General features: G+C 41.3%; 1 protein-coding gene across 4 annotated transcripts in view; it reads right to left on the bottom strand.

Annotated features, from left to right (window-relative positions):
- The window catches only part of fancd2 (FA complementation group D2), an 80,265-nt gene that overhangs the window by 22,439 nt on the left and 32,459 nt on the right, over nt 1–25,367 (bottom strand). For 2 of the 4 annotated variants that reach the window (XM_061922683.1, XM_061922686.1), the window contains 16 exons: nt 24,485–24,589; nt 24,022–24,131; nt 23,893–23,947; nt 23,669–23,788; nt 15,018–15,091; nt 14,796–14,939; nt 7,825–7,919; nt 7,644–7,759; nt 7,466–7,574; nt 7,300–7,398; nt 7,136–7,230; nt 3,615–3,767; nt 3,236–3,352; nt 1,396–1,524; nt 1,206–1,324; nt 1,001–1,111 (listed from right to left, as the gene is read on the bottom strand). In XM_061922683.1, the coding sequence (XP_061778667.1) occupies nt 1,001–1,111; nt 1,206–1,324; nt 1,396–1,524; nt 3,236–3,352; nt 3,615–3,767; nt 7,136–7,230; nt 7,300–7,398; nt 7,466–7,574; nt 7,644–7,759; nt 7,825–7,919; nt 14,796–14,939; nt 15,018–15,091; nt 23,669–23,788; nt 23,893–23,947; nt 24,022–24,131; nt 24,485–24,589 (1,751 nt within the window). The remainder of the gene's footprint in view (nt 1–1,000; nt 1,112–1,205; nt 1,325–1,395; nt 1,525–3,235; nt 3,353–3,614; nt 3,768–7,135; nt 7,231–7,299; nt 7,399–7,465; nt 7,575–7,643; nt 7,760–7,824; nt 7,920–14,795; nt 14,940–15,017; nt 15,092–23,668; nt 23,789–23,892; nt 23,948–24,021; nt 24,132–24,484; nt 24,590–25,367) is intronic. The other 2 variants (XM_061922685.1, XM_061922684.1) reach the window with 2 other exon arrangements.

Below are 25,367 nucleotides of genomic sequence, written 5' to 3'. Positions count from 1 at the left end.
GTTTTAGTACGAAGCCGCACCACTTGATGTTTTGCACTGTGCTTCAACATAAGAGTATTATTATGGTGTGTGTATAAGGTAAGACATTATTATCTGGGGTTTTGTTTTGCAATATTATGCAAAAGCGACTTTTCTTACCTTCTGGTACATGCTGATCTGTATTTGAGATCTAAATAAGTCCTGAAAATTTGCGTGCGTCCGTGTCGAATCCGTAGTCAGTAAGATTCTTCCTTTTCTCTATCTTCTTGTTATGGGACATTCATCCTACGCTGTTGCCATTTCTTATATAAAGTAGTGTAAAGTTCTTACTTATATCTGTCAGTATACTCGCCACGAAAGCGCTAAAACATACCGGGGTAGTGAGTTTACTAATCACCCAAGGAACTTTCGTTATTACAGAGTTCCTCTCGAACGTTTTTCAAGACACACATTTCCGGCGATGTTATTGCACTAGTGAGTAACGGATGAAGAGATGCTGCTCCATTATTGATTTAAGTAAAGTCTGAATGTCATTAAACAGTTAGCTCCATCTTTTGACGCTTCTTCCACTCCGGTCCTTGCATGCTACACCGGTACAACAAAGATGACGGAAAAAAGGGCTGTCGAAGGTGAGCCACATAAATAAGACCGCCCACAAATCGGCGCATCCTGAAGCGACTGTCAGAAAGCGGCTAGAAGGTGATCTGTAAAACATAATCCATGCAACATTTTGATCAAAGAACCACCATTACATGTTATGTAGACCACTAGGAAGTGTTTTCAATTGAGAATGAAAAAATAATAATATGACACCTTTAGTGCGCCCTATTAACCGGTGCCCCTTCTATATGAAAATAGACCTAACTAGACCCGGTCATCGGCAGTGCGCCTTATAATCCGGTGCGTCCTATGGTCGGGAAAATAGGGTAAGTGTGGCCACTGAAAATAGTAGTCTCAGCAGTAGCAGATCATAAATGAATAAACAAGCATATTATCTTATTTTCAAAGTGTTGTTACTCACTTAACAAGCAGCTCCAGGTTCAGCTCAGGTCCTTCTTCTTTGAGACGTCCTGCCATAACTCCTAAAGCTCTTTTCAGTAAACGCCGATGACCAGGCTGGCTGAAACCAAACCTGACAGATCAGCACACAAACACAAACACAAACATCACACTCAGCTGAATTTTACCAGGTAAACACACGACTTGACAAGCACTTTTCTGCTCACCAGCTGAAGATGGTGTTGAGGACCTGCAAGAGAAGCTGGCAGCATGAAGATATTAAGTGATGCTCTTGAATGTCCACTGTGGGCCCGTCCACCATGCCGTCATTCTCAGAAAGCAAAGTCTGTAGACGCAAAAGGCAGGTGAACGAGTTGAAGCACAGATTTGCATTGCCCCTTTTTTCCTTTACTGTACCTGAAAATAGTTATGACAGTTCTCCAAGTGCAAGCAGAGGGCGGGCAGCAGCTGCACGAAGAAGGTAGCAACATCCTTAGGACTCTTTTGCTGAAGGTGCGAGAACCCCACGTTTTTGTCGGCTTTCACCTGTCAATCAATCAACATTTATCTGTATAACCCTTAATCACAAGTTCCTCAAAGGGCTACACAAATCACGACATCGCTTGATTTGAACCCACAGTCGTGTCAAAGAAATCAATAAACGTTGGCTTGGTGTGCAAATCAAAGTCTGACAGTTGGTGGTGCATCTTAATAAATTTTAACATAGGTCAAACGTTGATTTCAGGAGATTTAGCAGTTTATGTCTTGATGTGTGCAAACAAGTACAATATTCTACTTTTTAAAAATAACTCACATTTGAGAAATACTGTATGCAATATTTGGGATTCTTGATTATTTAAAAGTTATAAGTTGTGTCCCGATACCACTTTTAACTTCCAATACAATACCAATGGAGCCTTGAGTATTGGCCAATACTGATATTGATTCAATACGATATCAGCACAAATTGTACATATTTAATATTTTGTACTGTGCAATGTTAGAAAATTATCAATCAGGTGAAACGAGTCATACAGAAAATGGTAGGTATACAAAACACTACTCTATTCATTATTAACCATCTAAATTGAACTCAGGCTGTCTTTAAGTTGAAGTGGACTGCTAATTGTTTTTTGGAAACACCTAGTGGCCACAATAATTCATCAAGTTAAGCTCATAACATAGTACGTTGATAACAAACATGTTTGTTACTGGATATGTTCTAATATACTCATGCCTTGGAGACTTTGTATCTGTAAGTAATATGCAATTGTAATTATTTGATACTTCTTTATACAAACAAATGTGAGGTTTTAGACAGTAATATTGCTCAATAACATTACATATGCCTAGCATGTGTGCTAAGCTTTTGTATAGGTGTTTGATCCTAATAGCCTACAGCGTACTATGTTTACTTTTTCTAAATTACTTGACTAAAATAGAAAAAAGACCAACCTTGCGTGCTTATTGGAGGACATTTAGATGTTAACTGGCTAACGCCTCCCCTCCAAGTCCTAATAGTAACATAAGGTTTATGTTTTTCTCCGATTTCAGATCAACATTTGCAAAAAGTGACTTTTGTGATTGATGAATTAGATTCTACTCTAATAACACTTTTTATCTTTTTAAATGTCATTCTTCGCTCTTGACGAAAAAAGTTAACAAGCTAAATGCACAGACGCACAATACAAGCTTAAGTCTTGAATATGACTCACACATCTCAATTGCCAAATGTATAGGTACGTACTGCTAATGAATGATAATTGATGATAAAACTTATGACACTAATGCTTTAAACTTTACTAACTTCTGATTTCCTTCCTTCATTTACTCCATAAATTATATTAATGCCACCATCTCCCCCTCAGCGTCATTATCTTATTTTGATACTCCTTTCCTGCAGACCAGCAGGTGTTACAAGGCACAATTGAAAGCGCACAGCCATACAAACCTCAAACATGTTTATATTGCCGTAAAATGATATGATAATAAAATCAAATTGTCATTATTATCACATATTTTTCAATTATTACACACTCAGTGTGAATGAGATGTTTTTTTGGCCTATCTTAAAGAAAAACGTAAATGAGTGTGTTTTCCGCAAATATATTTTTTTTATTAAAACTAGCGGAGTGGTGAATGCAGAATGGCAAATATGTGGGGACGCACTGTACCAAATAAATCAATCTTTCAAATATATTGTAATTCGTTGACATGCACGAGGGCTTGTGTGCCAGTAGTTTTCACTGTGGTGTACCTTTAGGAAAGGACGTCTCTTGGCAGGGGCAGCTGTGAGACTGAACTCTAGTTTGTGAAACATATCTTCCAGGAGGAAAATCAGCTCTGCAGGACCGATCAAAACCTCTTCTCGTTTCTAAAAGAGATTTGGTTATGGTATGAGTTTATTTTTGGAACATGCATACAATTAAATTGTCAATGTGTATGTATGTGCAACACAAAACCTGATGTATATTATTTGAGGGATAGGATTGTAATCAGCTTGATCTGAATACATTTTACACAATGTTAAGGGGGTGCAAACAGCACAGGTACCAGGAATTGTTTTTCCTGTGTAGATAAATGTTCCTGGAAATGCTGGCAGAAAAGGGGCTGATGGACATTACTTGATATTTTACCTTGGTTTGAAGTTCAGAGTCCAGCAACGAGCAGGAAAGCAAGCCGCACTGAACCACGCTCAGCACCTCCATGTCAAGCTCCCTGAAAAATTGCCTGTAGGACGCCATGTTGACTCCATGCCGGGCCTCTTTCTCTTTGTCCTTCTCCAATTCCTTTACAACAATAACAACTTTCCACGATTAACTATACGGCAATTATTATCATTTTCAGATACAAATCTGTGAAAAGGGGAAACTAAATCATAGTCTTGATTTACATTAACATCTAATTTAAATTTCTATCCATCCATCCATCTTCTACCGCTTGTCCCGTTTAATTCAATTTCTAATGTTGCAATTTTTTTGTTATGATTTGTCGAGCAGAATCACAAAGGCTGGCATTGTACTCAAAAACTCAAGTTGCACTGATGTTAGCCTGACACCTCGTCCTCCCTCTTACATCCCCCAGTGGGCCAGTGAGCCAAGGTGAATTGGTCCAGCTGCCCTGGCAGACTGGATATCATTCATCATCTAACACAGTGGACCCCAACCTTTTTGTATCCGCGGACCGGTCAACGCTTAATAGTTGACCGGGCGATCCCCCCTCCCTGCGGTCCGGGGAGGGGGGATCTTATTTATTTATTTTTTGTTTTTTGTCATGAAAAAGGGACGTTTATGTCATGAAAAAGGGAGGTTTTTGTGGTTGGTGCACTAATTGTAAGTGTATATTGTGTTTTTTATGTTGATTTAATAAAAAAATATATATATATATATTTGATTTATTTATTTATTTATTTTTTAAATAAAAATGTATAAAAAATTATTCTGCGGCCCGGTACCGGGCTGCAGCCCGGTGGTTGGGGACCACTGATCCAACAGGAGGAGCTATCGCATTAATTAACTGACTTTTCTTTTGAGTTGTGCGTGCATGTGCTGTCGAATGACTGTGAAATGTGACGTGACGTTTGAAAAGTTTATGGCGGTTTGCCAAAGATAAATTTAGACCGTCACAAATGGATTTGGTGCTACTTGTTCACGTGTCCTCATAAACACATTATAACGCACCTGGTCTGCCAGAGAATAAGAAGAGGGAGCAGGAGAAATTACTAGCCTTGCAAATTTAGCAACTTTGTCGCTGTACTTAACGAGTGACCAGACTTCTGTCGATATTCTATAATCAAAGAAGCAACTAACAACAAATCTAGTGGAGAGACTTTTGGAGGGTCAGACATGAAGGCAAACACAAGGGTCTCCATTTTCTTTGTAAAAAAATAAGCAACAGAAAAACGTTCATTAGTAGTTCTAAACATATTTGTTTTGTTTTTCATGTATTATACTTACTTTTTTGCAGATGAGTAATTGCCAACTAAGCAAATTCAACAATGACGTCTTTACATTATTGCAAAGATTCCCACTCCTGTGTAGATCTCGTTATTACCTCCAGCAAGAGGTTATGTATTAACCCATGTCTTGTTTGTCAGTCAGTTAAATCAGTAGTTAATTAGGTAGTTAGAAACATACTTCAAAAAGTAAATTTTGAAATTGGATAAGCAACTAGTGAGTATATTTTGGGGATGAATTCTACTAGCTAACTTTACATTTACGTTAGAAGGCTTAACCTCTGTGTGTGTGTATGTGAGAGTCCCCACCTCCACCCACAGAGACAAAGCCAGTGGATGACTGACAAGAAGGTTTAGTTTGTTTATTTCTGCTGTCAAACAACCTTCTTGTAGACTGTTGGGAAGCGACAGATGAACAAAACAAATAATGGCAATTTAATGTATTCTTCCACGTGCTGGGGTTTGTCTGGGATGGTTGGCAACATAACTCAAAAAGTGATGAGCAGAATTTGATTTAACTTTTGGGAAATAAATGAAATTAATTAAAGGGGTCATATGATGATATATTTTGTACTTATAAAACACTTTTTGGTGTCCTACAAAACATGTAATGGTGACTCTTTTGTCAAAACTTTCCATACAATATGTTTTGCAGACCGTTTTCAAGCTGCTTTCTGGCCATCTCCTAAGGATGCCGCGTTTTGTTTGCGGTCTAATTACGTGGCTCTGTTTTGACAGCCTATTCTCCTTGTCAGCCACAATGACGTTTTTAGTGCTTCCATATGGAGTCGAGTGACAGATATGAGTTAGATCGAAGGCAGGGCTATATGGACCAAAACTAATAATCCGGTATTTTTAACAATATATATCTGTATTTTAAACAAAAGATGCAAGGTGTTTAGTTTAAACTCAATACCACATTACTGTTACTACTAGTGTTCTGAAAATTTATTTTTAAAAGTAATTAATTATAGTTATTCCTTACTTAACCAAAACAGTAACTTATTACTGATGGAATTACGGTATTCTTAATTAAATTAAATTAGTTAATAAGGAAAGTAATTGATGAGTTACTTAAACAAAACTCATTATGCAGTTGAGTAAAGTCTATGAGAACAGTGTGTGTGTGCGCGTGTGCCTTTAAAAGGATGTGTCTGTTGCCAAGCGACGGTAGCGTTAGCAAAGGTTTCAGTTAAACTGTATTTGTTAGCTTTAGCAGTTAGCCGCCTCTGTTCTGTTGACTCTTTTCACCGGCTTGTGTTACCTTTGGTTAATAAAGAGGAGCCGGCACCCGACCCTGCCAGAGTCCCAGTCCGGGCACATCAGCGGTGCGCAGAGGCAAATTTGGCTGGGGGTCGATGTCAACAATACGCATTAGCAACTCACAACGCGTGCCAGACCCTTCCCGCACGCCAGACCCTTCTTCAGCTATGGTGCGTGCCGGCCTCCCAGCAGCTGCGCACCACATCGGCCGTAACAAAGGCACAGCAAAAGGTACGGTATTTGAATAGCGCTATCTTCTCAAATATAAATCTTGTTCTAAAATATACCAGCTCTAAGAGTAATACTGGTATACTGCCCAGCCCTAGTTAGAAGTTTACCTGCTTTGTATTAGAAATAGCAACAGCCGGGGATGCATGTGCATGTACCAGTCAGTCGGCCCCACAACAAGAGGATACAGAAAAAGAAGGAGCTGACATCACGAATGGGAAAAAACGTCTCTAAACAGGCAAACTCCAAAAAACTCATTTAGCAGAAATATGAAGGAAGGCTAGATTGTTTTATATGCAATGCTTCCATGGTTTAATATCACATTTTTAGGACTTATGCAGATCCTAGACACACAACAGCAGGTACCGATAGGTAAGAAAAGTTGGTTTTGCAGCATGGGGCCACTTTAAGGGACAATAAATTTGAATTTGGTGGTGAGCTGGATCACTGTCTGGATTAAGGAATGCACTCTTTAAGTATTTTGTAGTTTTTGTGTAAGCAATTGTTTAGCAGCAGTCTTACAGAAATGAGTTATAATTTTAAGCCTATTATTTAAAATAAATCATTTCAGTAATGTATTTTTTTAAATGTCAATAACTTCACTTACTTTTCTTTCACTCGAAGGGGAAAAGAAAGCTGGAGGAGCATGATTCCCTTCCAAAATCCATATCCAAGTTAAAAAACGTATTAATTTATTATTTCATTGCTAACCTGCTGAGTTTCATCTTCTTCCATTTTGTCCTCCATTTGTGAGTTGCCTTCCAATGTATTTTTACCAGGTGCCTTCCTCTTCTTTTCAGAGCCATCTTTAAAAGATATATATTTTTAAAAAAGACAATTTCTTACATTGCCCATGTTTTGTGTTTTCTATTTACTTTTCTTTGTCTTATGAACAGGAGCAGCGGTGCTGAGTAGTATCACATCTGTGCTCTCTCCATCAAAGTTAGCGACAGGTGGGATGTAGCCAGGTGTTTCTGAAACAAAGTTGTTGTAAAACAAGTCCAGGCTATTTCCAGTGGATGCTGTACATGTCAATCCCACCGGCCAAAGCCTGCTCCAACAGGGTCTGAAGGTAAGTGATGTTCTGCAGACGGGTCATTACTTTCATCTTCATTTCCGTTTCCTTCAGCCTGCAGAAGGCATTTACTAACTGCCACGACACACACAAACCTTGGTGAAAAGTTACTTCAGTGGCCAATAAACAATCTGGCGTAGTTACCTCTCTGAACCAGTTGATAGCGTGGAAGAGTAAAGTGCAGAGGAACTCCTTCTCTACTTTGGAAAGGCTCTCCATTTTGTCCACCACATCCATGTCTGTTAAGATGAGAGGGCAGCCTGGAAAACAAATGTCATTTGGCAGAAAGAACCAATATGGAGTGGCTTTTACTGTATGTCCTTACCCAGCAAGGCATCAATCTCATCTAGGCCTTCATGGTTCTGTTTCTCCTCGCACAAACGCAGTAGGCGAAAAAATGGGGACAAACAAAGAGAACTCCTGTAGACACAAAAACAACTGAGTTAGCTGCAAAATTAAACAAGGAATCTAGTTGGAGAAGTGTGAGGTAAGAGATCGATTTTTTTCAAGGCCAATAATCGATATACGTAGCTGATATTAATTTTCAGTTAAATTATTTAAACAACTGGACAAGGCCCAAATTTGTTTTTAACATTATTTTTAAGAAAACGTCAGACCAGTAGCTACATAGGACTTCATTTGCTAAAGATCTGCGTGTCCTAAAACCCATGCAAATCTGATACCACAAGCAAAGTTGATCTACTAAACGTGTGCAAAATAGATAGCTTCTGTCAAAGGGGGTGTTGGCAACATTTACACAGACGCCTAGAGGGCACCAACTTTCCTATGTAATCTACACAGTATATCCCGCGCTCTTACAGCTTCTCGTGTGTAATGACGTAATTACGTACGTAAGTAACACATGCAAGCACATTAGATTTCAGTATTTCTTTGTCAATAATAGCGATTTGGGTAGCTAGCGTTAGCGGTCATTGAATGTGTATTCTATCATAACAACATGATTACAAATTGTTCGTTGCTTCTTTTGTATGTGTGCATGCGCTCCCTGCGCGTCAAGTTGACCAGACCGGGTGAGTGACCGCCGGACACACCAATCATTTTATCCGGGCCATTAAAAAATTGTACTATATAGACTTTGTAATTGTGAAAAATATAGACAATTGTCCAACAAATGTAGTCTGCCGGTGGTGTTCTTTTTATATTTTTTTCTTAGAAAACAGTTAATGTGAGGAAGTTGCAAACAGAACCTTTAAGTAAACAGAATAATGCGTGCAATCAATTTTACGTCTCTGTCTTCATTAATATGCAAAATATAGGCTGATCAATTTATCAAAATGCCCAAAATAGTGGGAGGACAAAATGCAAATATAATTATTTGGCACACGCAATGTGATTTCTCAACACTCATCACTGTTTTAGGAGCTGTATTTAGTGTTTTATTTAGCACATGTCAGATGGACATGCAAACTGGGAGAAAGGAATGTTGAACGCACTGCAGAGACAGACGATGGACAGACGAGAATGTCATAATATTTTGAAAGAAAAATCTAACATATCGTCAATTTAGCTATTTTATTTTATAAATGTATAGCTGCCGGATGACTTAAGGTGCTGATTAAAATTAATTCAATTGATGCATTTTAATGTCTGCTGGCAATTTTTTTTACGGCCTTTCATTTATTTAATTTAGGAATTATATTAACATTTCCAGCGTGAATAGACAACTTTCATTAGGCATTTTCTTGTGTTTGAATCATTACAAACGCCTAAATGCGCTTGTGATGCATACAGCCTTGCGCATATAATTGTCACTGTGCAGGCTTCCGTTGTCTAGGTTGTGATTCGGAAAAGGTGTTACGGATTATAGATGTGTGCTGCTGGTTCAACACATCGCACACCAGTAGAAGCATGATAATATCAATGTGCAGTGAATGATCATCTCTGTGGTAAAAGCCCAAATGCATGCAAAATCCTCATTTAAATAAGGTGGTCTACACCACTTTACAATTGCACACGCAATGTTAATAGATCACACGCAACACGCCCACTCACAGTACATGCCATTTTATTTTTTGCACTTGCCGCCCAGCGCGTGGTATTTGGATCTTAGTACAGACCCTATTTCCATATGAGTTGGGAAATTGTGTTAGATGTAAATATAAATGGAATACGATGATTTGCAAATCATTTTCAACCCATATTCAATTGAATGCAGTACAAAGACAAGATATTTGATATAAAAACTCACTTTGTTTTTTTTTGCAAATAATAATTAACTTAGAATTTCATGGCTGTAACACATGCCAAAGTAGTTGGGAAAGGACATTTTCAGTAGTGTGTTACATCACATTTTCTTTTAACAGCACTCAATAAATGTTTGGGAACTGAGGAAACTAATTGTTGAAGCTCTGAAAGTGGAATTCTTTCCCATTCTTGTTTTATGTAGAGCTTCAGTCGTTCAACAGTCCGGGGTCTCCGCTGTCGTATTTTACGCTTCATAATGCGCCACACATTTTCAATGGGAGACAGGCCTGAACTGAAGTGGGCCAGAAAAGTACCCGCACTCTTTTTTTACGAAGTCACGCTGTTGTAACACTTGCCTTGCTGAAATAAGCAGGGGCATCTATCAATCAATCAATCAATGTTTACTTATAAAGCCCTAAATCACTAGTGTCTCAAAGGGCTGCACTATGATAACGTTGCTTGGATGACAACATATGTTGCTCCAAAACCTGTATGGACCCTTCAGCATTAATTGTGTCTTCACAGATGTGTAAGTTACCCATGCCTTGGGCACTAATACACCCCCATACCATCACAGATGCTGGCTTTTGAACTTTGCGCCTATAACAATCCGAATGGTTATTTCCCTCTTTGTTCTGGAGGACACCACCTCCTCTGTTTCCAAATATAATTATAAATGTGGACTCGTCAGACCACAGAACACCTTTCCACTTTGCATCAGTCCATCTTAGGGGAGCTCGGGCCCAGCCAAGCCGGCGGCATTTCAGGATATTGTTGATAAATGGGTTTGGCTGCGCATAGTAGAGTTTTAACTTGCACTTACAAAGGTAGCGAATGAAGTGTTCCTGAGCCCATTTGGTGATATCCTTTACACACTGATGTTGGTTTTTAATGCACTACCGCCTGAGGGATTAAAAGTCCGTAATATCATCGCTTACGTGCAGTGATTTCTCCAGATTCTCTGAACTTTTTGATGATTTTACGGACCGTAGATGGTAAAATCCCAAAATTCCTTGAAGTTTTAGAACAACATTTCTCGTTGTGAATTACTTAACATTTCATGGAAGCTGCTTTTATACCCAATCATCGCACCCAACTGTGCCTAATTAGCCTGCACACCTGTGGGATGTTCCATATAAGTGGTTGATGAGCATTCCTCAACTTTATCAGTATTTATTGCCACCTTTCCCAACTTCTTTGTCACGTGTTGCTGGCATCAAATTCTTAAGTTAATGATTATTTGCAAAAAAAAAATGTTTGTCAGTTTGAACATTAAATATGTTGTCTTTGTAGCATATTCAAATGAATATGGGTGGAAAATTATTTGCAAATCATTGTATCCCGTTTATATTTACATCTAACACAATTTCCCAACTCATATGGAAACGGGGTTTGTAAATCAGGCCCATAATGTTTTATGTAATACTAATGTGAAACATGTGGCGCTCCCTTAATGAGCCCACACTGCAAGTGCTGCGGATGGAGGCTTGTTGAGCGACTCCATCGATGTAGTAGAGAAAACAAAACAGGACCAGGTACACGCCAGGAAAACAAATACATGAACTGGATCTCCCAGCAAAAAATTTAAGGTTTTGACAGGTGAGAAAAGGAGACTTATTAGAGACAATCAGCACTACAGGAGGGGCAGGGCTGTATGCTTAGCTTTTTCACTTGTAGCACCGGAGCTACTGAAGGAAAAACTTTTAGTAGTACAGAACATTTTTTGTAGCAATATGAAATGTTTCAAATATCACAATTTGAATAATACCACTGAACGTGCACATGTGCACACAAACACAATACCATCATTAGGCCTACTGCAAAGCTCAAACGCAGAGAACACCCCTCAACTCTGCTAGCACTGTCAGAAACATGAGTGTAGGGCTGGGCGATATGGATCAAAATATATTTCTATGGGTCAAGATATAGTTGGGCCTATAAACTAACCCATAAATGGAAATATTCGTTGACATTAGATCTCCACCATGCCTTGATTTAAAATGTTCGAGACTGATGAGGATCCCAAATACAAAAAAAAAGTATCAATAAGAAAAAAAGTAGGTTTTGCATAACAGGATCCCAATTTAAGAGGTGTTTTGAGATAAGAAAAAAGAAAAAGCCTTGTAAAAATTATAATAAAAGTCAAATATAATCTCCAATCTTATTTAAAAATCATTTAGTTATGATAAATTCTTCAACAGACAAAAAAACTATACATAAAAATGTGAAATAATATGGCCTGATTTAAGAGAACATGTTTAAATGTCAGCAGAAGCATGAAAATAATTGACCTTAAACAATAGTGTTATTATAGGTAAACATTATTATAGGACAAACACTAAAAGATTTTAGCCAGGAACACCAACCTGCCAACTGCTTCATGATGCTGTGTTCTGAAAATTACTTTTAACAAGTAATTGCTTCTAATTAGTCGTTACTTGACCCAAAAGTAATTGTATTACTAACATAATTACTCCTTCATAAATGTAAATAATTACAAGGTAAAGTAGCGTGGAGGCATTGCGGAGATACAGTATTAATAAAACAATCTTATTTTCTTTCATACTTCCCGGAAACGAGTCGTTTGGAACTTTGCCATTTGGTGATGTTTTTCCCGAGTGTGACGTCAGCGTATAATCCATATATGGTATACATTTACCTAACAGGCTTTAGGCGAGTCTGCCATTGTAGTCAATAAGCTCAGACTGGCTCGCCATTTGGTGATGTTTTTCCCTAGTGTGACGTCAGCGGATAATCCATATATGGTATACATTTACCTAACAGGCTTTAGGCGAGTCTGCCATTGTAGTCAATAAGCTCAGACTGGCTCGTACATGCAGATGCATCCTCTGCTGGTGACATTTCTAACATAAAAGTAGTGTATACTTCTAACTAGGGATGGGAATCGAGAACCGTTTGTTGTTCAGAATCACTTGCCATTTTTTCACGTGATTTTTTTAACGGTTCCTGCGCATAAGAGCATGTTATTGCACAACGTGTATAGTGTGATCAGACAGCAACATGGCGTTGCCCGGGCGGAAGAAGTGCACCAAAGTTTGCTGACATTTTGCAATAAATGATTGCAACAGCACTATTTGTAAAAATTCCAAGGTTGCTATTTCATCAAAAGGAGAACATACAAGCAATACACTAAAACATTAGAAGATACGGTATGAAATGGAAGTTGCGTTCTTGGAACGGGCCGCCGGGCAGCAGGAGTCATTCGACGTAAATTCAACAATTACTAATACTGCCTATCATGTTATCGCTATTGCCTGTAAAATTTTAATTAATGCATTCTCATTCAGATGAGCATGAGGAAACATATTGTGACCAGTTTGGAGGCGGACAGTAATAGCTCCAGATTACATCAGCGTAGTAGAAAAGAGTGCAACTGGGCCAGGAGCGACGAATGTCACCGAGCAGTGACTAAAGTTTATGGTCAAAAGCGTGCAAAGATTTGCCACATGGATGCTCATTCGGAAGATGAATGTTCAATTGGAGTCAGAGAAAAGTTGCATGTTTTCTTTCAACTACATTTTCACTCCATCATCATATTATACAGGTGGAACACATACAATTTGAATATTTTGTAAAAGTCTACTCATGTTAGCATTTCAACTTCAAATATGAAACTATATGGTGTAAAGGCATTACATGCAAAGTAAGATATGTCAAGCCTTCATATCATGATTGTGGCTTTCATTTTTTTTTAAAAAAGAACATTTTCAGGGATTTTTAATTTTAGGTTTTCATAAGCTGTAAGCAATAAACATCAACATTATATCAAAAATAAGGTTTGAAATATATTGTGTTGCATGTTTTTTTCTTTGTTAAGTGCCTCTTAAGACTTCACTGTTGGCTTTGTAAGTTCTTGTTAGCTCTAAACTAAACAAAATTGATGCTGATCCATTTTTTATTTTTTTTTTTCCAAATAAGATTCGAAAAGAGAACCGATAAAGAACCAAATCGTTAAGCAGAATCGTTAAACAGAATCGAAAGTGGAATCATGAAGACTCGCTACAAAAGCGCTAAAAACTACAAAGATGGCGGGAAAGTCGCTGTCAAAGAGGAGCCACGTACATAAGATTGTTTACAAAACGGCGCATCTTGAAGAGACAGTCAGAAAGCGGCTTTAAGACGGTCTGTAAACATAATCCATGCAAAATGTTGACCAAAGACACACCATTACATATTATGTAGACCCCAAGGAAGTTTTTGACATGTATAAATTAAATCCTAATATGACCCATTTGAATTAATTTAAAAATAATATTGGGCTTTAGCAAAACTTTTCTCAAGTGGGGATGGTGTTTGACTGCGATGAGGTGGCGACTTGTCCAGGGTGTACCCCGCCTTCCGCCCGATTGTAGCTGAGATAGGCGCCAGCGCCCCCCGCGACCCCGAAAGGGAATAAGCGGTGTGTGAATGGATGGAAAGGGGATGGTGTTTGAGCAGTGGTTATTACTATCTACTTCACTAATGATTTATTGTTTTAATGGTAAAATTGCTATATGTACATATACCATATAACATATACCACAGTGTATATGTTTCTTTTACTTTTTATTCATAGCTGTATGTAGAAGTGTCTGGTTGTATCTGCTGCTTTAATGTCTTTAATGTCCTCTGTGTTCTTACACACATGTAAGAGGGATGTGTTCTATGGCTATGAGTTGTTTTTTTCCCTTGGCCTCAGTCTGTACCCCCTCCAGGGCCCTGGCTAAGACCGATTTTTTCATTTTATTTTAATCTTCAATTTTTTTCTTCTATCCCCCCCTTGTTTACCTGTATCTCATCTTTTTTGTAAGGGGCGCTGGAAGCCGGCAGACCCGTCAGAGATCCTGTTCTGTCTCCCTGTAATGTTTGTCTGATCTTGAATGGGATTGTGCTGAAAATTTTAATTTTCCTGAAGGAACTCTCCTGACGGAATAAATAAAGTACTATCTAATCTAATCTATCCATTGTATCTGATGATACAGTTATGTAGTGTAAAAAAATAAAAAAAATAAAATAAAGGCAGTTTCTGATAAAAGAAAAGGCCAATACCGGCACAGATAATCGGTTGATCTCTAGTGTGTGGTGACTGACTTGTTGTCCTTCTTGTCTCCATTGTGCTGCTTTGCCTTACTGTGCACATCTTTGGCCAGCAAGGGCATCAGGTTGACGGCAATGACTGCTTGAGTCTCCTCCTCTTCCAGGTCGTACATGACACGGGCCGGGAAGGAGAAGGAGCTAATACCAGAGAACAGGACACCATTAATATAGCAGCCATCAAAGCACTGATGTGAGTTCTAGCTGCCAATCACTGACTCTTGTATTTCTGGACCCAGGTCCACAACAAACTCAGCCTGGAAGTCATCCAAGACTCTTTTGCCGATTTTCTCCTGGGTAGGAGAAAGACAGTAGGATGAGAAGTGAACAACAACAAACTTTATTAGATATCAGTATCTTTCTAACTGTATGAATGCAACAAGCAAGACAAGAAACGTTTTACTATTGTTGTTTTGCTTGCTTTAACGGTAGCAGTGAGCTTATCTTGTCATCCATGTTGCTGCTACTTGATCCCAGCCCTGCTTTCGATAGTCGATCATAACATTCTATTATAACGTATCAAAAACACGTATTGGTCAGACTTAACCTTTTTTTTTTGTTAACTCCTATTTTACTGACAGGATGCAGTGTGTCTCCCATAAAAACATGACCTCAGAGTATGTTAAAGTAATGTGCAGAGGTTCACAGGGTTTGGTTCAGTTTTTGGTCCAGCACTCTTCAGCACAAATATGCTACCGCTAGGTGACATTATACGCGAATACAGTATTAGTTTTCATTGTTATGCTGATGACACCCAACTTCACATGTACCTAAAACTGACCAACACGCCAGATTGTAGTCATTTGGAGGTGTGTCTTAATGAAATCAAACAATAAATGTCCAGCAACTTTTTGCATCTTAACGCTAAGAAATTGTTGAACTGTTGATTATCGGTCCTGCTACACACCAGCACTTATTTAATAACACCACCTTTTAACAGTTGACAACAAAACAAGTGTACCAAGCAATTTGGTAAAGAATCTCAGTATTATCCTCAACCCAACTCTCTCATTTGAGTCACACATTAGGAGTGTTACTAAAACAGCCTTCTGTCATCTCCGTAATATCACTAAAATCCGTCCCATTTTGTCCACCAACGACACTGAGATCATTAATCATGCGTTCTTTACGCCTTGTCTCGAATACAATCACACATTTTTTTCAGGTCTCCCTATGCATGCATTAAAAGATTACAGTTTGTACAAAATGCAGCTTTTGACAAGGACAAGAAAGTGTGATTATAATACGTCTATATTGGCTCACCTGCACTGGCTTTCTGTGCACTTAAGATGCGACTATAAGGTATTTTTTTACTTAAGTATAAAATATTAAACGGTCTTGCTCCATCCTATCATTCTGATTGTATTGTACCCTACGTTCTGTCCAGAAACCTACGTTCTAAAAAATTGGGCTTAATATTGATTCCCAGAGCTCAAAAAAAGTCTGTGGGCTATAGAGAGTTTTTTATTGCCGCTCGAGTACTCTGGAATGACCTACCAGTAACAGACTTGTTACCTCAGTATAAGCATTTAAGTCCAATCTTAAAACTCATTTACACACTGTAGCCTATAAATAGAGCCATTTGTAGACCAGTTGATGTCCCCTCTCCCTGTGGAGAGTTTTTTTAGTGGCCACAGATCAGTCCAACTCTGGACCCGGTACCAGTGGTCCACTCCTCTGTGCATCAGTTGGTGACGTCTCTGCGCTGCTGACTTGTCTAGATGCATCTGCGGGCCCTCCCAAGGTTTCACATTGTTCCCATTAGGTTAAGTTTTTTCTTGACCCAATGTGGGGTCAGATCCGAGGATCTCATTGCGGTTTGTGCAACCCTTTGGGACATTTGTGATTAAGACCTATATAAATAATCTTTGATTGACCTGGGGATAGGTTGATTGGCAATACTAAATTGTACCTAGTATGTGAATGTGAATGTTGTCTGTGTATCTGCGTTGGCTCTGCGATGACTTGGCGACTTGTCCAGGGTGTACCCCGCCTACCGCCCGAATGCAGCTGAGATAGGCTACAGCAACTCCGTCACCCCAAAAAGGACAAGCGGTAGGAAATGGATGAATGGATGATTGAGTTTAGCATGCAGTGTAGCTCTCTGTTGATATATTGCCACCTACTGGTAACTATTCTGTTAGCAAATACTACAAACATACTGTATTACAGTACATGCAATACTTTATATCCATCCATCCATTTTCTATCGCTTATCATTTTGTGGGTCGCAGGGGGTGCTGAAGCCTATCCCATCTAAACTCTGGCAGAAGGCGGGGTACATCCTGGACAAGTCACCACCTCATCGCAGGGCCCACACAGATAGAAAGACAACATTCACACTCACATTCACAAAGTAGGGACAATTTTGTGTTGCCAATTAACCTATCCCTAGGCATAAATATTTATAAATTGTTATCAACTGACATGGTTTTCCAGAAAAAAATTCCTAATTTTGGAGAGAATTTGCCAGAATTTATTTTCCCATGCGAAGATAAATCAAAAGACAAATGTATTATTTTGAAAAAAATATGTGGAGTGAATGATGGACTAGGGCTGGGTAACATGCCCAAAAAAAAGTATCACAATTATTTTTTTCATGTCATCCGATCTCAATTAATATTATGATTATTATTATTATTTTTTTTTCATTAAAGCTAATTGTCTAGTGTAGGATTATACAGAGTACTGCATCCTACTGCAGTATCTTGTAACAAACTCTTCCACCATGTTTGATTGAGGTAATATATGCTAACATCTGACAACCGTCATTTTCTTCACGTCTACAATTGTGTTTACTAGAGGTGCAACAGTAGAGGTAACCAACGCTATGGTCCGTACCTGGTTTTAGGGCCACGGTTTTGCTTGTTTTTCGACACATTAGTGGGGGTAAAGAGAACAACTTTTCTTTCTCTTGAAGTTAATTTGTTTTTTTTGCTTGTCATCGCAAACATTCTACAGTAAAAGTTTCATTGGTGTAGTGAATCTTATAAGTCACTTATAGTTAATTACATACATCAGTACTGTATGAAAATACATTCATGAATATTTTTGCAGACACTTAAAAGTCTGATCAAAATATTTAGATATTAAAATGCCTTTTCTGATTAAATTAGTGGGTGCGTTTATTCTCTCAGTCGGGACAAATAAAGTAGACATTTTGTGAGTGCCTGCAAGTCCGCATTCAGGGCAGGATTACTGGTGAGCCGCAGCAGATAGTGAAAGTTAAGTGTGTCACTAAAGTCGCTGCTTATTCTCAGTGTTGTGTTTGAACTTCTATGCTAGTGTTGGATGTAGTTCTTTATTTTGTTCCTCAGGGCAGCACTCCATCGTGACGAGACTAACATTCGTGACAGTGGAACGAGATGGTTGCGCACACACCGTGATAAACATTTTCTCAAAAACACAAGCAAACGTACATAAACTTACACACATTCACAGACGCACACAGGTTAATGGTCAGTAAAGGTGGATTGCTATGTACAGGATGATATCAATTTTATCAAGGATTATGTCATCATTGCTTCCCGAATGTTTAGTACTGCGGTAACTTCTAACAGATATTGTCGCCATGTTTGATCGAGGAAATATGCTAAGAGCTGATCACTGTGATTGGACCCAAAATAATCGCGATCAACGATCACGATCATACATTTGCCCATATATTGGGCGGATGTCTATCTCGCTACACTGCAAAGTTCCACTGTTTAACTGATTTTTTTAAAGCATATTCTACAAACCCCGTTTCCATATGAAATGGGAAATTGTGTTAGATGTAAATATAAACAGAATACAATGATTTGCAAATACTTTTCAACCCATACTCAGTTGAATATGCTACAAAGACAACATATTTGATGTTCAAACTGATAATCATTTTTTTTGCAAATGATCATTAACTTTAGAATTTGACTCCAGCAACACGTGACAAGGAAGTTGGGAAAGGTGGCAAAAAATACTGATAAAGTTGAGGAATGCACATCAAACACTTATTTGGAACATTCCACAGGTGTGCGGGCTAATTGGGAATAGTTGGGTGCCATGATTGGGTATAAAAACAGCTTCCCAAAAAATGCTCAGTCTTTCAAAAGAAAAGATAGGGCAAGGTACACCCCTTTGTCCACAACTGTGTGAGCAAATAGTCAGACAGTTTAAGAACAATGTTTCTCAAAGTGCAATTGCAAGACATTTAGGGATTTCAACATCTACGGTCCATAATATCATCAAAAGGTTCAAAGAATCTGGAGAAATCACTACACGTAAGCGGCATGGCCTGAAACCAACATTGAATGACCGTGAACTTCAATCTCTAAAGGATATCACCACATGGGCTCAGGAACACTTCAGAAAACACCTGTCACTAAATACAGTTCGTCACTACATCTGTAAGTACAAGTTAAAGCTCTACTATGCAAAGCGAAAACCATTTATCAACAACATCCAGAAACACCGCCGGCTTCTTTGGGCTTGAGATCATCTAAGATGGACTAATGCAAAGTGGAAAAGTGTTCTGTGGTCTGACGAGTCCACATTTCAAATTGTTTTTGAAATATTCGACATCGTGTCAGCCGGACGAAAGTGGAAGCGAACCATCCAGACAGGTAACAGGTAATTTACACATCTGTGAAGGCACAATTAATGCTGAAAGGTACATACAGGTTTTGGAACAACATATGCTGCCATCCAACCGCCGTCTTTTTCCCTGCTTATTTCAGCAAGACAATGTCAAGCCACATTCAGCATGTGTTACAACAGCGTGGCTTCATAAAAAAAGAGTGCGGGTACTGTCCTGGCCCGCCTGCAGTCCAGACCTGTCTCCCATCGAAAATGTATGCCGCATTATGAAACATAAAATACGACAGCGGAGACCGCAGACTGTTGAACAACTGAAGCTCTACATAAAACAAGAATGGGAAAGAATTCCACTTTCAAAGCTTCAACAAACAGTTCCCTCAGTTCCCAAATGTTTATTGAGTGTTGTTAAAAGAAAAGGTGATGTAACACAGTGGTGAACATGCCCTTTACCAACTACTTTGGCACGTGTTGCAGCCATGAAATTCTAAGTTAATTATTATTTGCAAAAAAATATAAAATGTATGTGTTTGAACGTCAAATATCTTGTCTTTGTAGTGCATTCAATTGAATATGGGTTGAAAAGGATTTGCAAATAATTGTATTCCGTTTATATGTACCCATCCATCCATCCATCCATCATCTTCCGCTTATCCGAGGTCGGGTCGCGGGGGCAGCAGCCTAAGCAGGGAAGCCCAGACTTCCCTATCTCCAGCCACTTCGTCTAGCTCTTCCCGGGGGATCCCGAGGCGTTCCCAGGCCAGCCGGGAGACATAGTCTTTCCAACGTGTCCTGGGTCTTCCCCGTGGCCTCCTACCAGCTGGACGTGCCCTAAACACATCCCTAGGGAGGCGTTCGGGTGGCATCCTGACCAGATGCCCGAACCACCTCATCTGGCTCCTCTCGATGTGGAGGAGCAGCGGCTTTACGTTGAGCTCCTCCCGGATGGCAGAGCTTCTCAACCTATCTCTAAGGGAGAGCCCCGCCACCCGGCGGAGGAAACTCATTTCGGCCGCTTGTACCCGAGATCTTATCCTTTCGGTCATGACCCAAAGCTCATGACCATAGGTGAGGATGGGAACGTAGATCGACCGGTAAATTGAGAGCTTTGCCTTCCGGCTCAGCTCCTTCTTCACCACAACGGATCGATACAACGTCCGCATTACTGAAGACGCCGCACCGATCCGCCTGTCGATCTCACGATCCACTCTTCCCCCACTCGTGAACAAGACTCCTAGGTACTTGAACTCCTCCACTTGGGGCAGGGTCTCCTCCCCAACCCGGAGATGGCACTCCACCCTTTTCCGGGCGAGAACCATGGACTCGGACTTGGAGGTGCTGATTCTCATTCCGGTCGCTTCACACTCGGCTGCGAACCGATCCAGTGAGAGCTGAAGATCCCGGCCAGATGAAGCCATCAGGACTACATCATCTGCAAAAAGCAGAGACCTAATCCCGTGGCCACCAAACCGGAACCCCTCAACGCCTTGACTGCGCCTAGAAATTCTGTCCATAAAAGTTATGAACAGAATCGGTGACAAAGGGCAGCCTTGGCGGAGTCCAACCTTCACTGGAAACGTGTCCGACTTACTGCCAGCAATGCGGACCAAGCTCTGACACTGCTCATACAGGGAGCGGACTGCCACAATAAGACATTCCGATACCCCATACTCTCTGAGCACTCCCCACAGGACTTCCCGAGGGACACGGTCGAATGCCTTCTCCAAGTCCACAAAGCACATGTAGACTGGTTGGGCAAACTCCCATGCACCCTCAAGAACCCTGCCGAGAGTATAGAGCTGGTCCACAGTTCCACGACCAGGACGAAAACCACACTGTTCCTCCTGAATCCGAGGTTCGACTATCCGGCGAAGCCTCCTCTCCAGTACACCTGAATAAACCTTACCGGGAAGGCTGAGGAGTGTGATCCCACGATAGGAGTGTGATCCTCCGGTCCCCCTTCTTAAAGAGAGGGACCACCACCCCGGTCTGCCAATCCAGAGGTACCGCCCCCGATGTCCACGCGATGCTGCAGAGTCTTGTCAACCAAGACAGCCCCACAGCATCCAGAGCCTTAAGGAACTCCGGGCGGATCTCATCCACCCCCGGGGCCTTGCCGCCGAGGAGCTTTTTAACTACCTCAGCGACCTCAGCCCCAGAAATAGGAGAGTCCACTACAGATTCCCCAGGCACCGCTTCCTCAAAGAAAGACGTGTTGGTGGGATTGAGGAGGTCTTCGAAGTATTCCCTCCACCGATCCACAACATCCGCAGTCGAAGTCAGCAGAACACCATCCGCACCATACACGGTGTTGATAGTGCACTGCTTCCCCTTCCTGAGGCGCCGTATGGTGGTCCAGAATCGCTTCGAAGCCGTCCGGAAGTCGTTTTCCATGGCTTCCCCGAACTCTTCCCATGTCCGAGTTTTTGCCTCCGCGACCGCTAAAGCTGCACACCGCTTGGCCCGTCGGTACCCGTCCACTGCCTCCGGAGTCCTATGAGCCAAAAGAACCCGATAGGACTCCTTCTTCAGCTTGACGGCATCCCTCACTGCTGGTGTCCACCAACGGGTTCTGGGATTACCGCCACGACAGGCACCAACAACTTTGCGGCCACAGCTCCAATCAGCCGCCTCGACAATAGAGGTTCGGAACATGGTCCACTCGGACTCAATGTCCCGCACCTCCCTCGTGACATGTTCAAAGTTCTCCCGGAGGTGTGAATTGAAACTCTCTCTGACAGGAGACTCTGCCAGACGTTCCCAGCAGACCCTCACAATGCGCTTGGGCCTGCCAGGTCTGTCCGGCATCCTCCCCCACCATCGCAGCCAACTCACCACCAGGTGGTGATCGGTAGAAAGCTCCGCCCCTCTCTTCACCCGAGTGTCCAAAACATAAGGCCGCAAATCCGATGACACAACTACAAAGTCGATCATGGAACTGCGGCCTAGGGTGTCCTGGTGCCAAGTGCACATATGGACACCCTTATGTTTGAACATGGTGTTTGTTATCGACAAACTGTGACGAGCACAAAAGTCCAATAACAAAACACCACTCGGGTTTAGATCCGGGCGACCATTCTTCCCAATCACGCCTCTCCAGGTTTCACTGTCGTTGCCAACATGAGCGTTGAAGTCTCCCAGTAGGACAAGGGAATCACCCGGAGGAGCACTTTCCAGTACTCCCTCGAGTGTACCCAAAAAGGGTGGGTATTCTGAACTGCTGTTTGGTGCGTAAGCACAAACAACAGTCAGGACCCGTCCCCCCACCCGAAGGCGAAGGGAAGCTACCCTCTCGTCCACTGGGTTGGACTCAAACGTACAGGCTTTGAGCCGGGGGGCAACCAGAATTGCCACCCCAGCCCGTCGCCTCTCACTGCCGGCAACGCCAGAGTGGAAGAGGGTCCAGTCCCTCTCGAGAGAACTGGTTCCAGAGCCCTTGCTGTGCGTCGAGGTGAGTCCGACTATATCCAGCCGGAACTTCTCTACCTCGCGCACTAGCTCAGGCTCCTTCCCCCCCAGTGAGGTGACGTTCCACGTCCCAAGAGCTAGCTTCTGTAGCCGAGGATCGGACCGCCAAGTGCCCTGCCTTCGGCTGCCGCCCAGCTCACAATGCACCCGACCTCTATGGCCCCTCCTATGAGTGGTGAGCCCATTGGAGGGATGACCCACGTTGCCTCTTCGGGCTGTGCCCGGCCGGGCCCCATGGGAACAGGCCCGACCACCAGGCGCTCGCCATCGTGCCCCAACTCCGGGCCTGGCTCCAGAGCGGGGCCCCGGTGACCCACGTCCGGGCGAGGGAAATCTGGGTTCATTTCGTTGTAATTCCATAGAAGTCTTTGAGCTGCTCTTTGTCTGATCACTCACCTAGGACCTGTTTGTCTTGGGAGACCCTACCAGGGGGCATGAAAACCCCCAGACAACATAGCTCCTAGGATCATTGGGACACGCAAACTCCTCTACCACGGTAAGGTAGCAGCTCAGAGAGGAGTACATCTAACACAATTTCCCAACTCATGTGGAAACGGGGTTTGTACATTAAATTAAGCATTTCAAGTAAACACAGCTGACTTAACTAAAAATATCAATACTACAGTAGTGTTGGGTACTAGATTAGACCAAACTAATCAGGGCACACTGTATAAAGGCCACTGATTGGCTCAGCCTCAGGCATCATCCAGTTCCACCTTGACGAGTGTGAAGGTGACTGACTGTGGGCATTATTTCACATCAAGAGGGCTGTCATAACGTTAAAAACGTATTTAGAATTATGTTTTATGTTCTTCAATCTGCTCTCTTACCTGTACTTGCGGGTCCAGAGTGGAGGTCTGTACCAGATTGGCTAGTTCATCATAGTACAGAGCTGAGGCTTCTGGTGAAGTTTCACTGCTTGACTGCACCAGCTCCAGCAGAGCTGACAACTGCAACACAAATGTCATAAAATTGGAGTAACAAACCCCCAAAAAAGAACAATTACCCAGAACTTTAATTAAACCTGCAGGATACAGAAAAACAGATTGCTGACCTGCCTGAATGTTTCAGGAGACAACAAGTCCTTCTGATTATCTTTGGTTTTGGGTCTGGATGGTGCAAAGATGCAAAGAGTAAGATGGAGAACATCTGGAAGACTTCTGTCAGGATGAGCTGTTCTTACTTGAGCGCCCCCATGCTGCCTATAAACATCACAGCGCCAATGATGCCGATCCGTTTGTACTTGGGCGCGGTGCTGGAGAGCTGCTTGCGAATCACAATGTGCATATCATCCTGAGGTCAGAAGCGTAAATGCCAGTGTTACTAAAGGCCCTGACTGAAGTACTGATATCAACCAAAGCTCCTCATCCCACCCCCTGGATTGTAAATAATGTAAATGATTCAATGTATATACTATGATGATTAACATGTGTGATGACTGTATTATGCTGATAGTATATATTTGTACCATGAATTGATTAACGTGGACCCCGTCTTAAACAAGTTGAACAACTTATTCGGGTGTTACCATTTAGTGGTAAATTGTACGGAATATGTACTGAACTGTGCAATCTACTAATAAAAGTTTCAATCAATCAATCAATCAAACCTTACAAATGAATATTGAGTGAAACGGCGGCATGAACCTGGATGTGCGAGCCTTGCTGTGATCTAAACGCTAGTCTGCTCAGAACATGGAAAAGTCTACGAATCTGCTGTGGTGTGAGGTTGTCCAGGTAGTCCAAGATTCCCTGCAGAAAGAAATTCAAGAATTTGTTTAATATGCATTCTTTTAATAGATTTAAGGCTACCTGTTTGCTCATGATCACATTATGATGGGACTGTCTGTGAATGTAGTTTGTCATGCAGAAGGTGGGTGGCATCGTAACTCTGCTTCTTTGCTCTGCTCATACTTGAGGTCTTAATATAAAAGTGTGCGTGGAACTGAAAGCAAAACATTATGTAAGCTCTAGGCTGGGCAATATACCGGGATTACAGTTATACGGTCGTTTGCTCATCTCTGCATGGCTGCGCCTGACAGACACAGCACAGGGCATTGTCTGCTTTCATTCTCTTTGGCTCAACACTGCCCCTTACATGTTTATGTAGGCTTCTCTGATGCACAACGACGCAACACAATAACATTTTCAAAAGAATATGGCAGGTGTGGTGCCGAATTGTCGACTATCGTGTGATGCAATGCTTTGGTCATCGATTGCATTTGGCTATGGGTGAGTGACTACAGCTTTATTAAACATACCAATTTGCTTGAAAACCTACATATCTCCTTGTAGTGACTTTATCAAGAATATCATGTGTTTATGTAGTTCTGTTATGTTAGCGACTTAGCACAATTCCTCTCTGCCGCTAGGTATGTCAAATGTTTAGCTACTCCTCAGCTTGAAAGTAGCACCTCTCTCCATAGCCCGTGCAGATCAATCTAGTGGCCGAACAGTAGTTTCAAACTGAATACCCAGTGGCATTAGTAGCTCCATCTATCCCTGCAGACAAGGGTGTGGCTATAAACGT

Source organism: Nerophis ophidion, linkage group LG16 (assembly GCF_033978795.1).
Source record: "Nerophis ophidion isolate RoL-2023_Sa linkage group LG16, RoL_Noph_v1.0, whole genome shotgun sequence".
Classification (NCBI taxonomy): domain Eukaryota; kingdom Metazoa; phylum Chordata; class Actinopteri; order Syngnathiformes; family Syngnathidae; genus Nerophis; species Nerophis ophidion.
The sequence above is the reverse complement of the archived record's forward strand: the minus strand, read 5'-3'. Positions and strand labels throughout refer to the sequence as shown.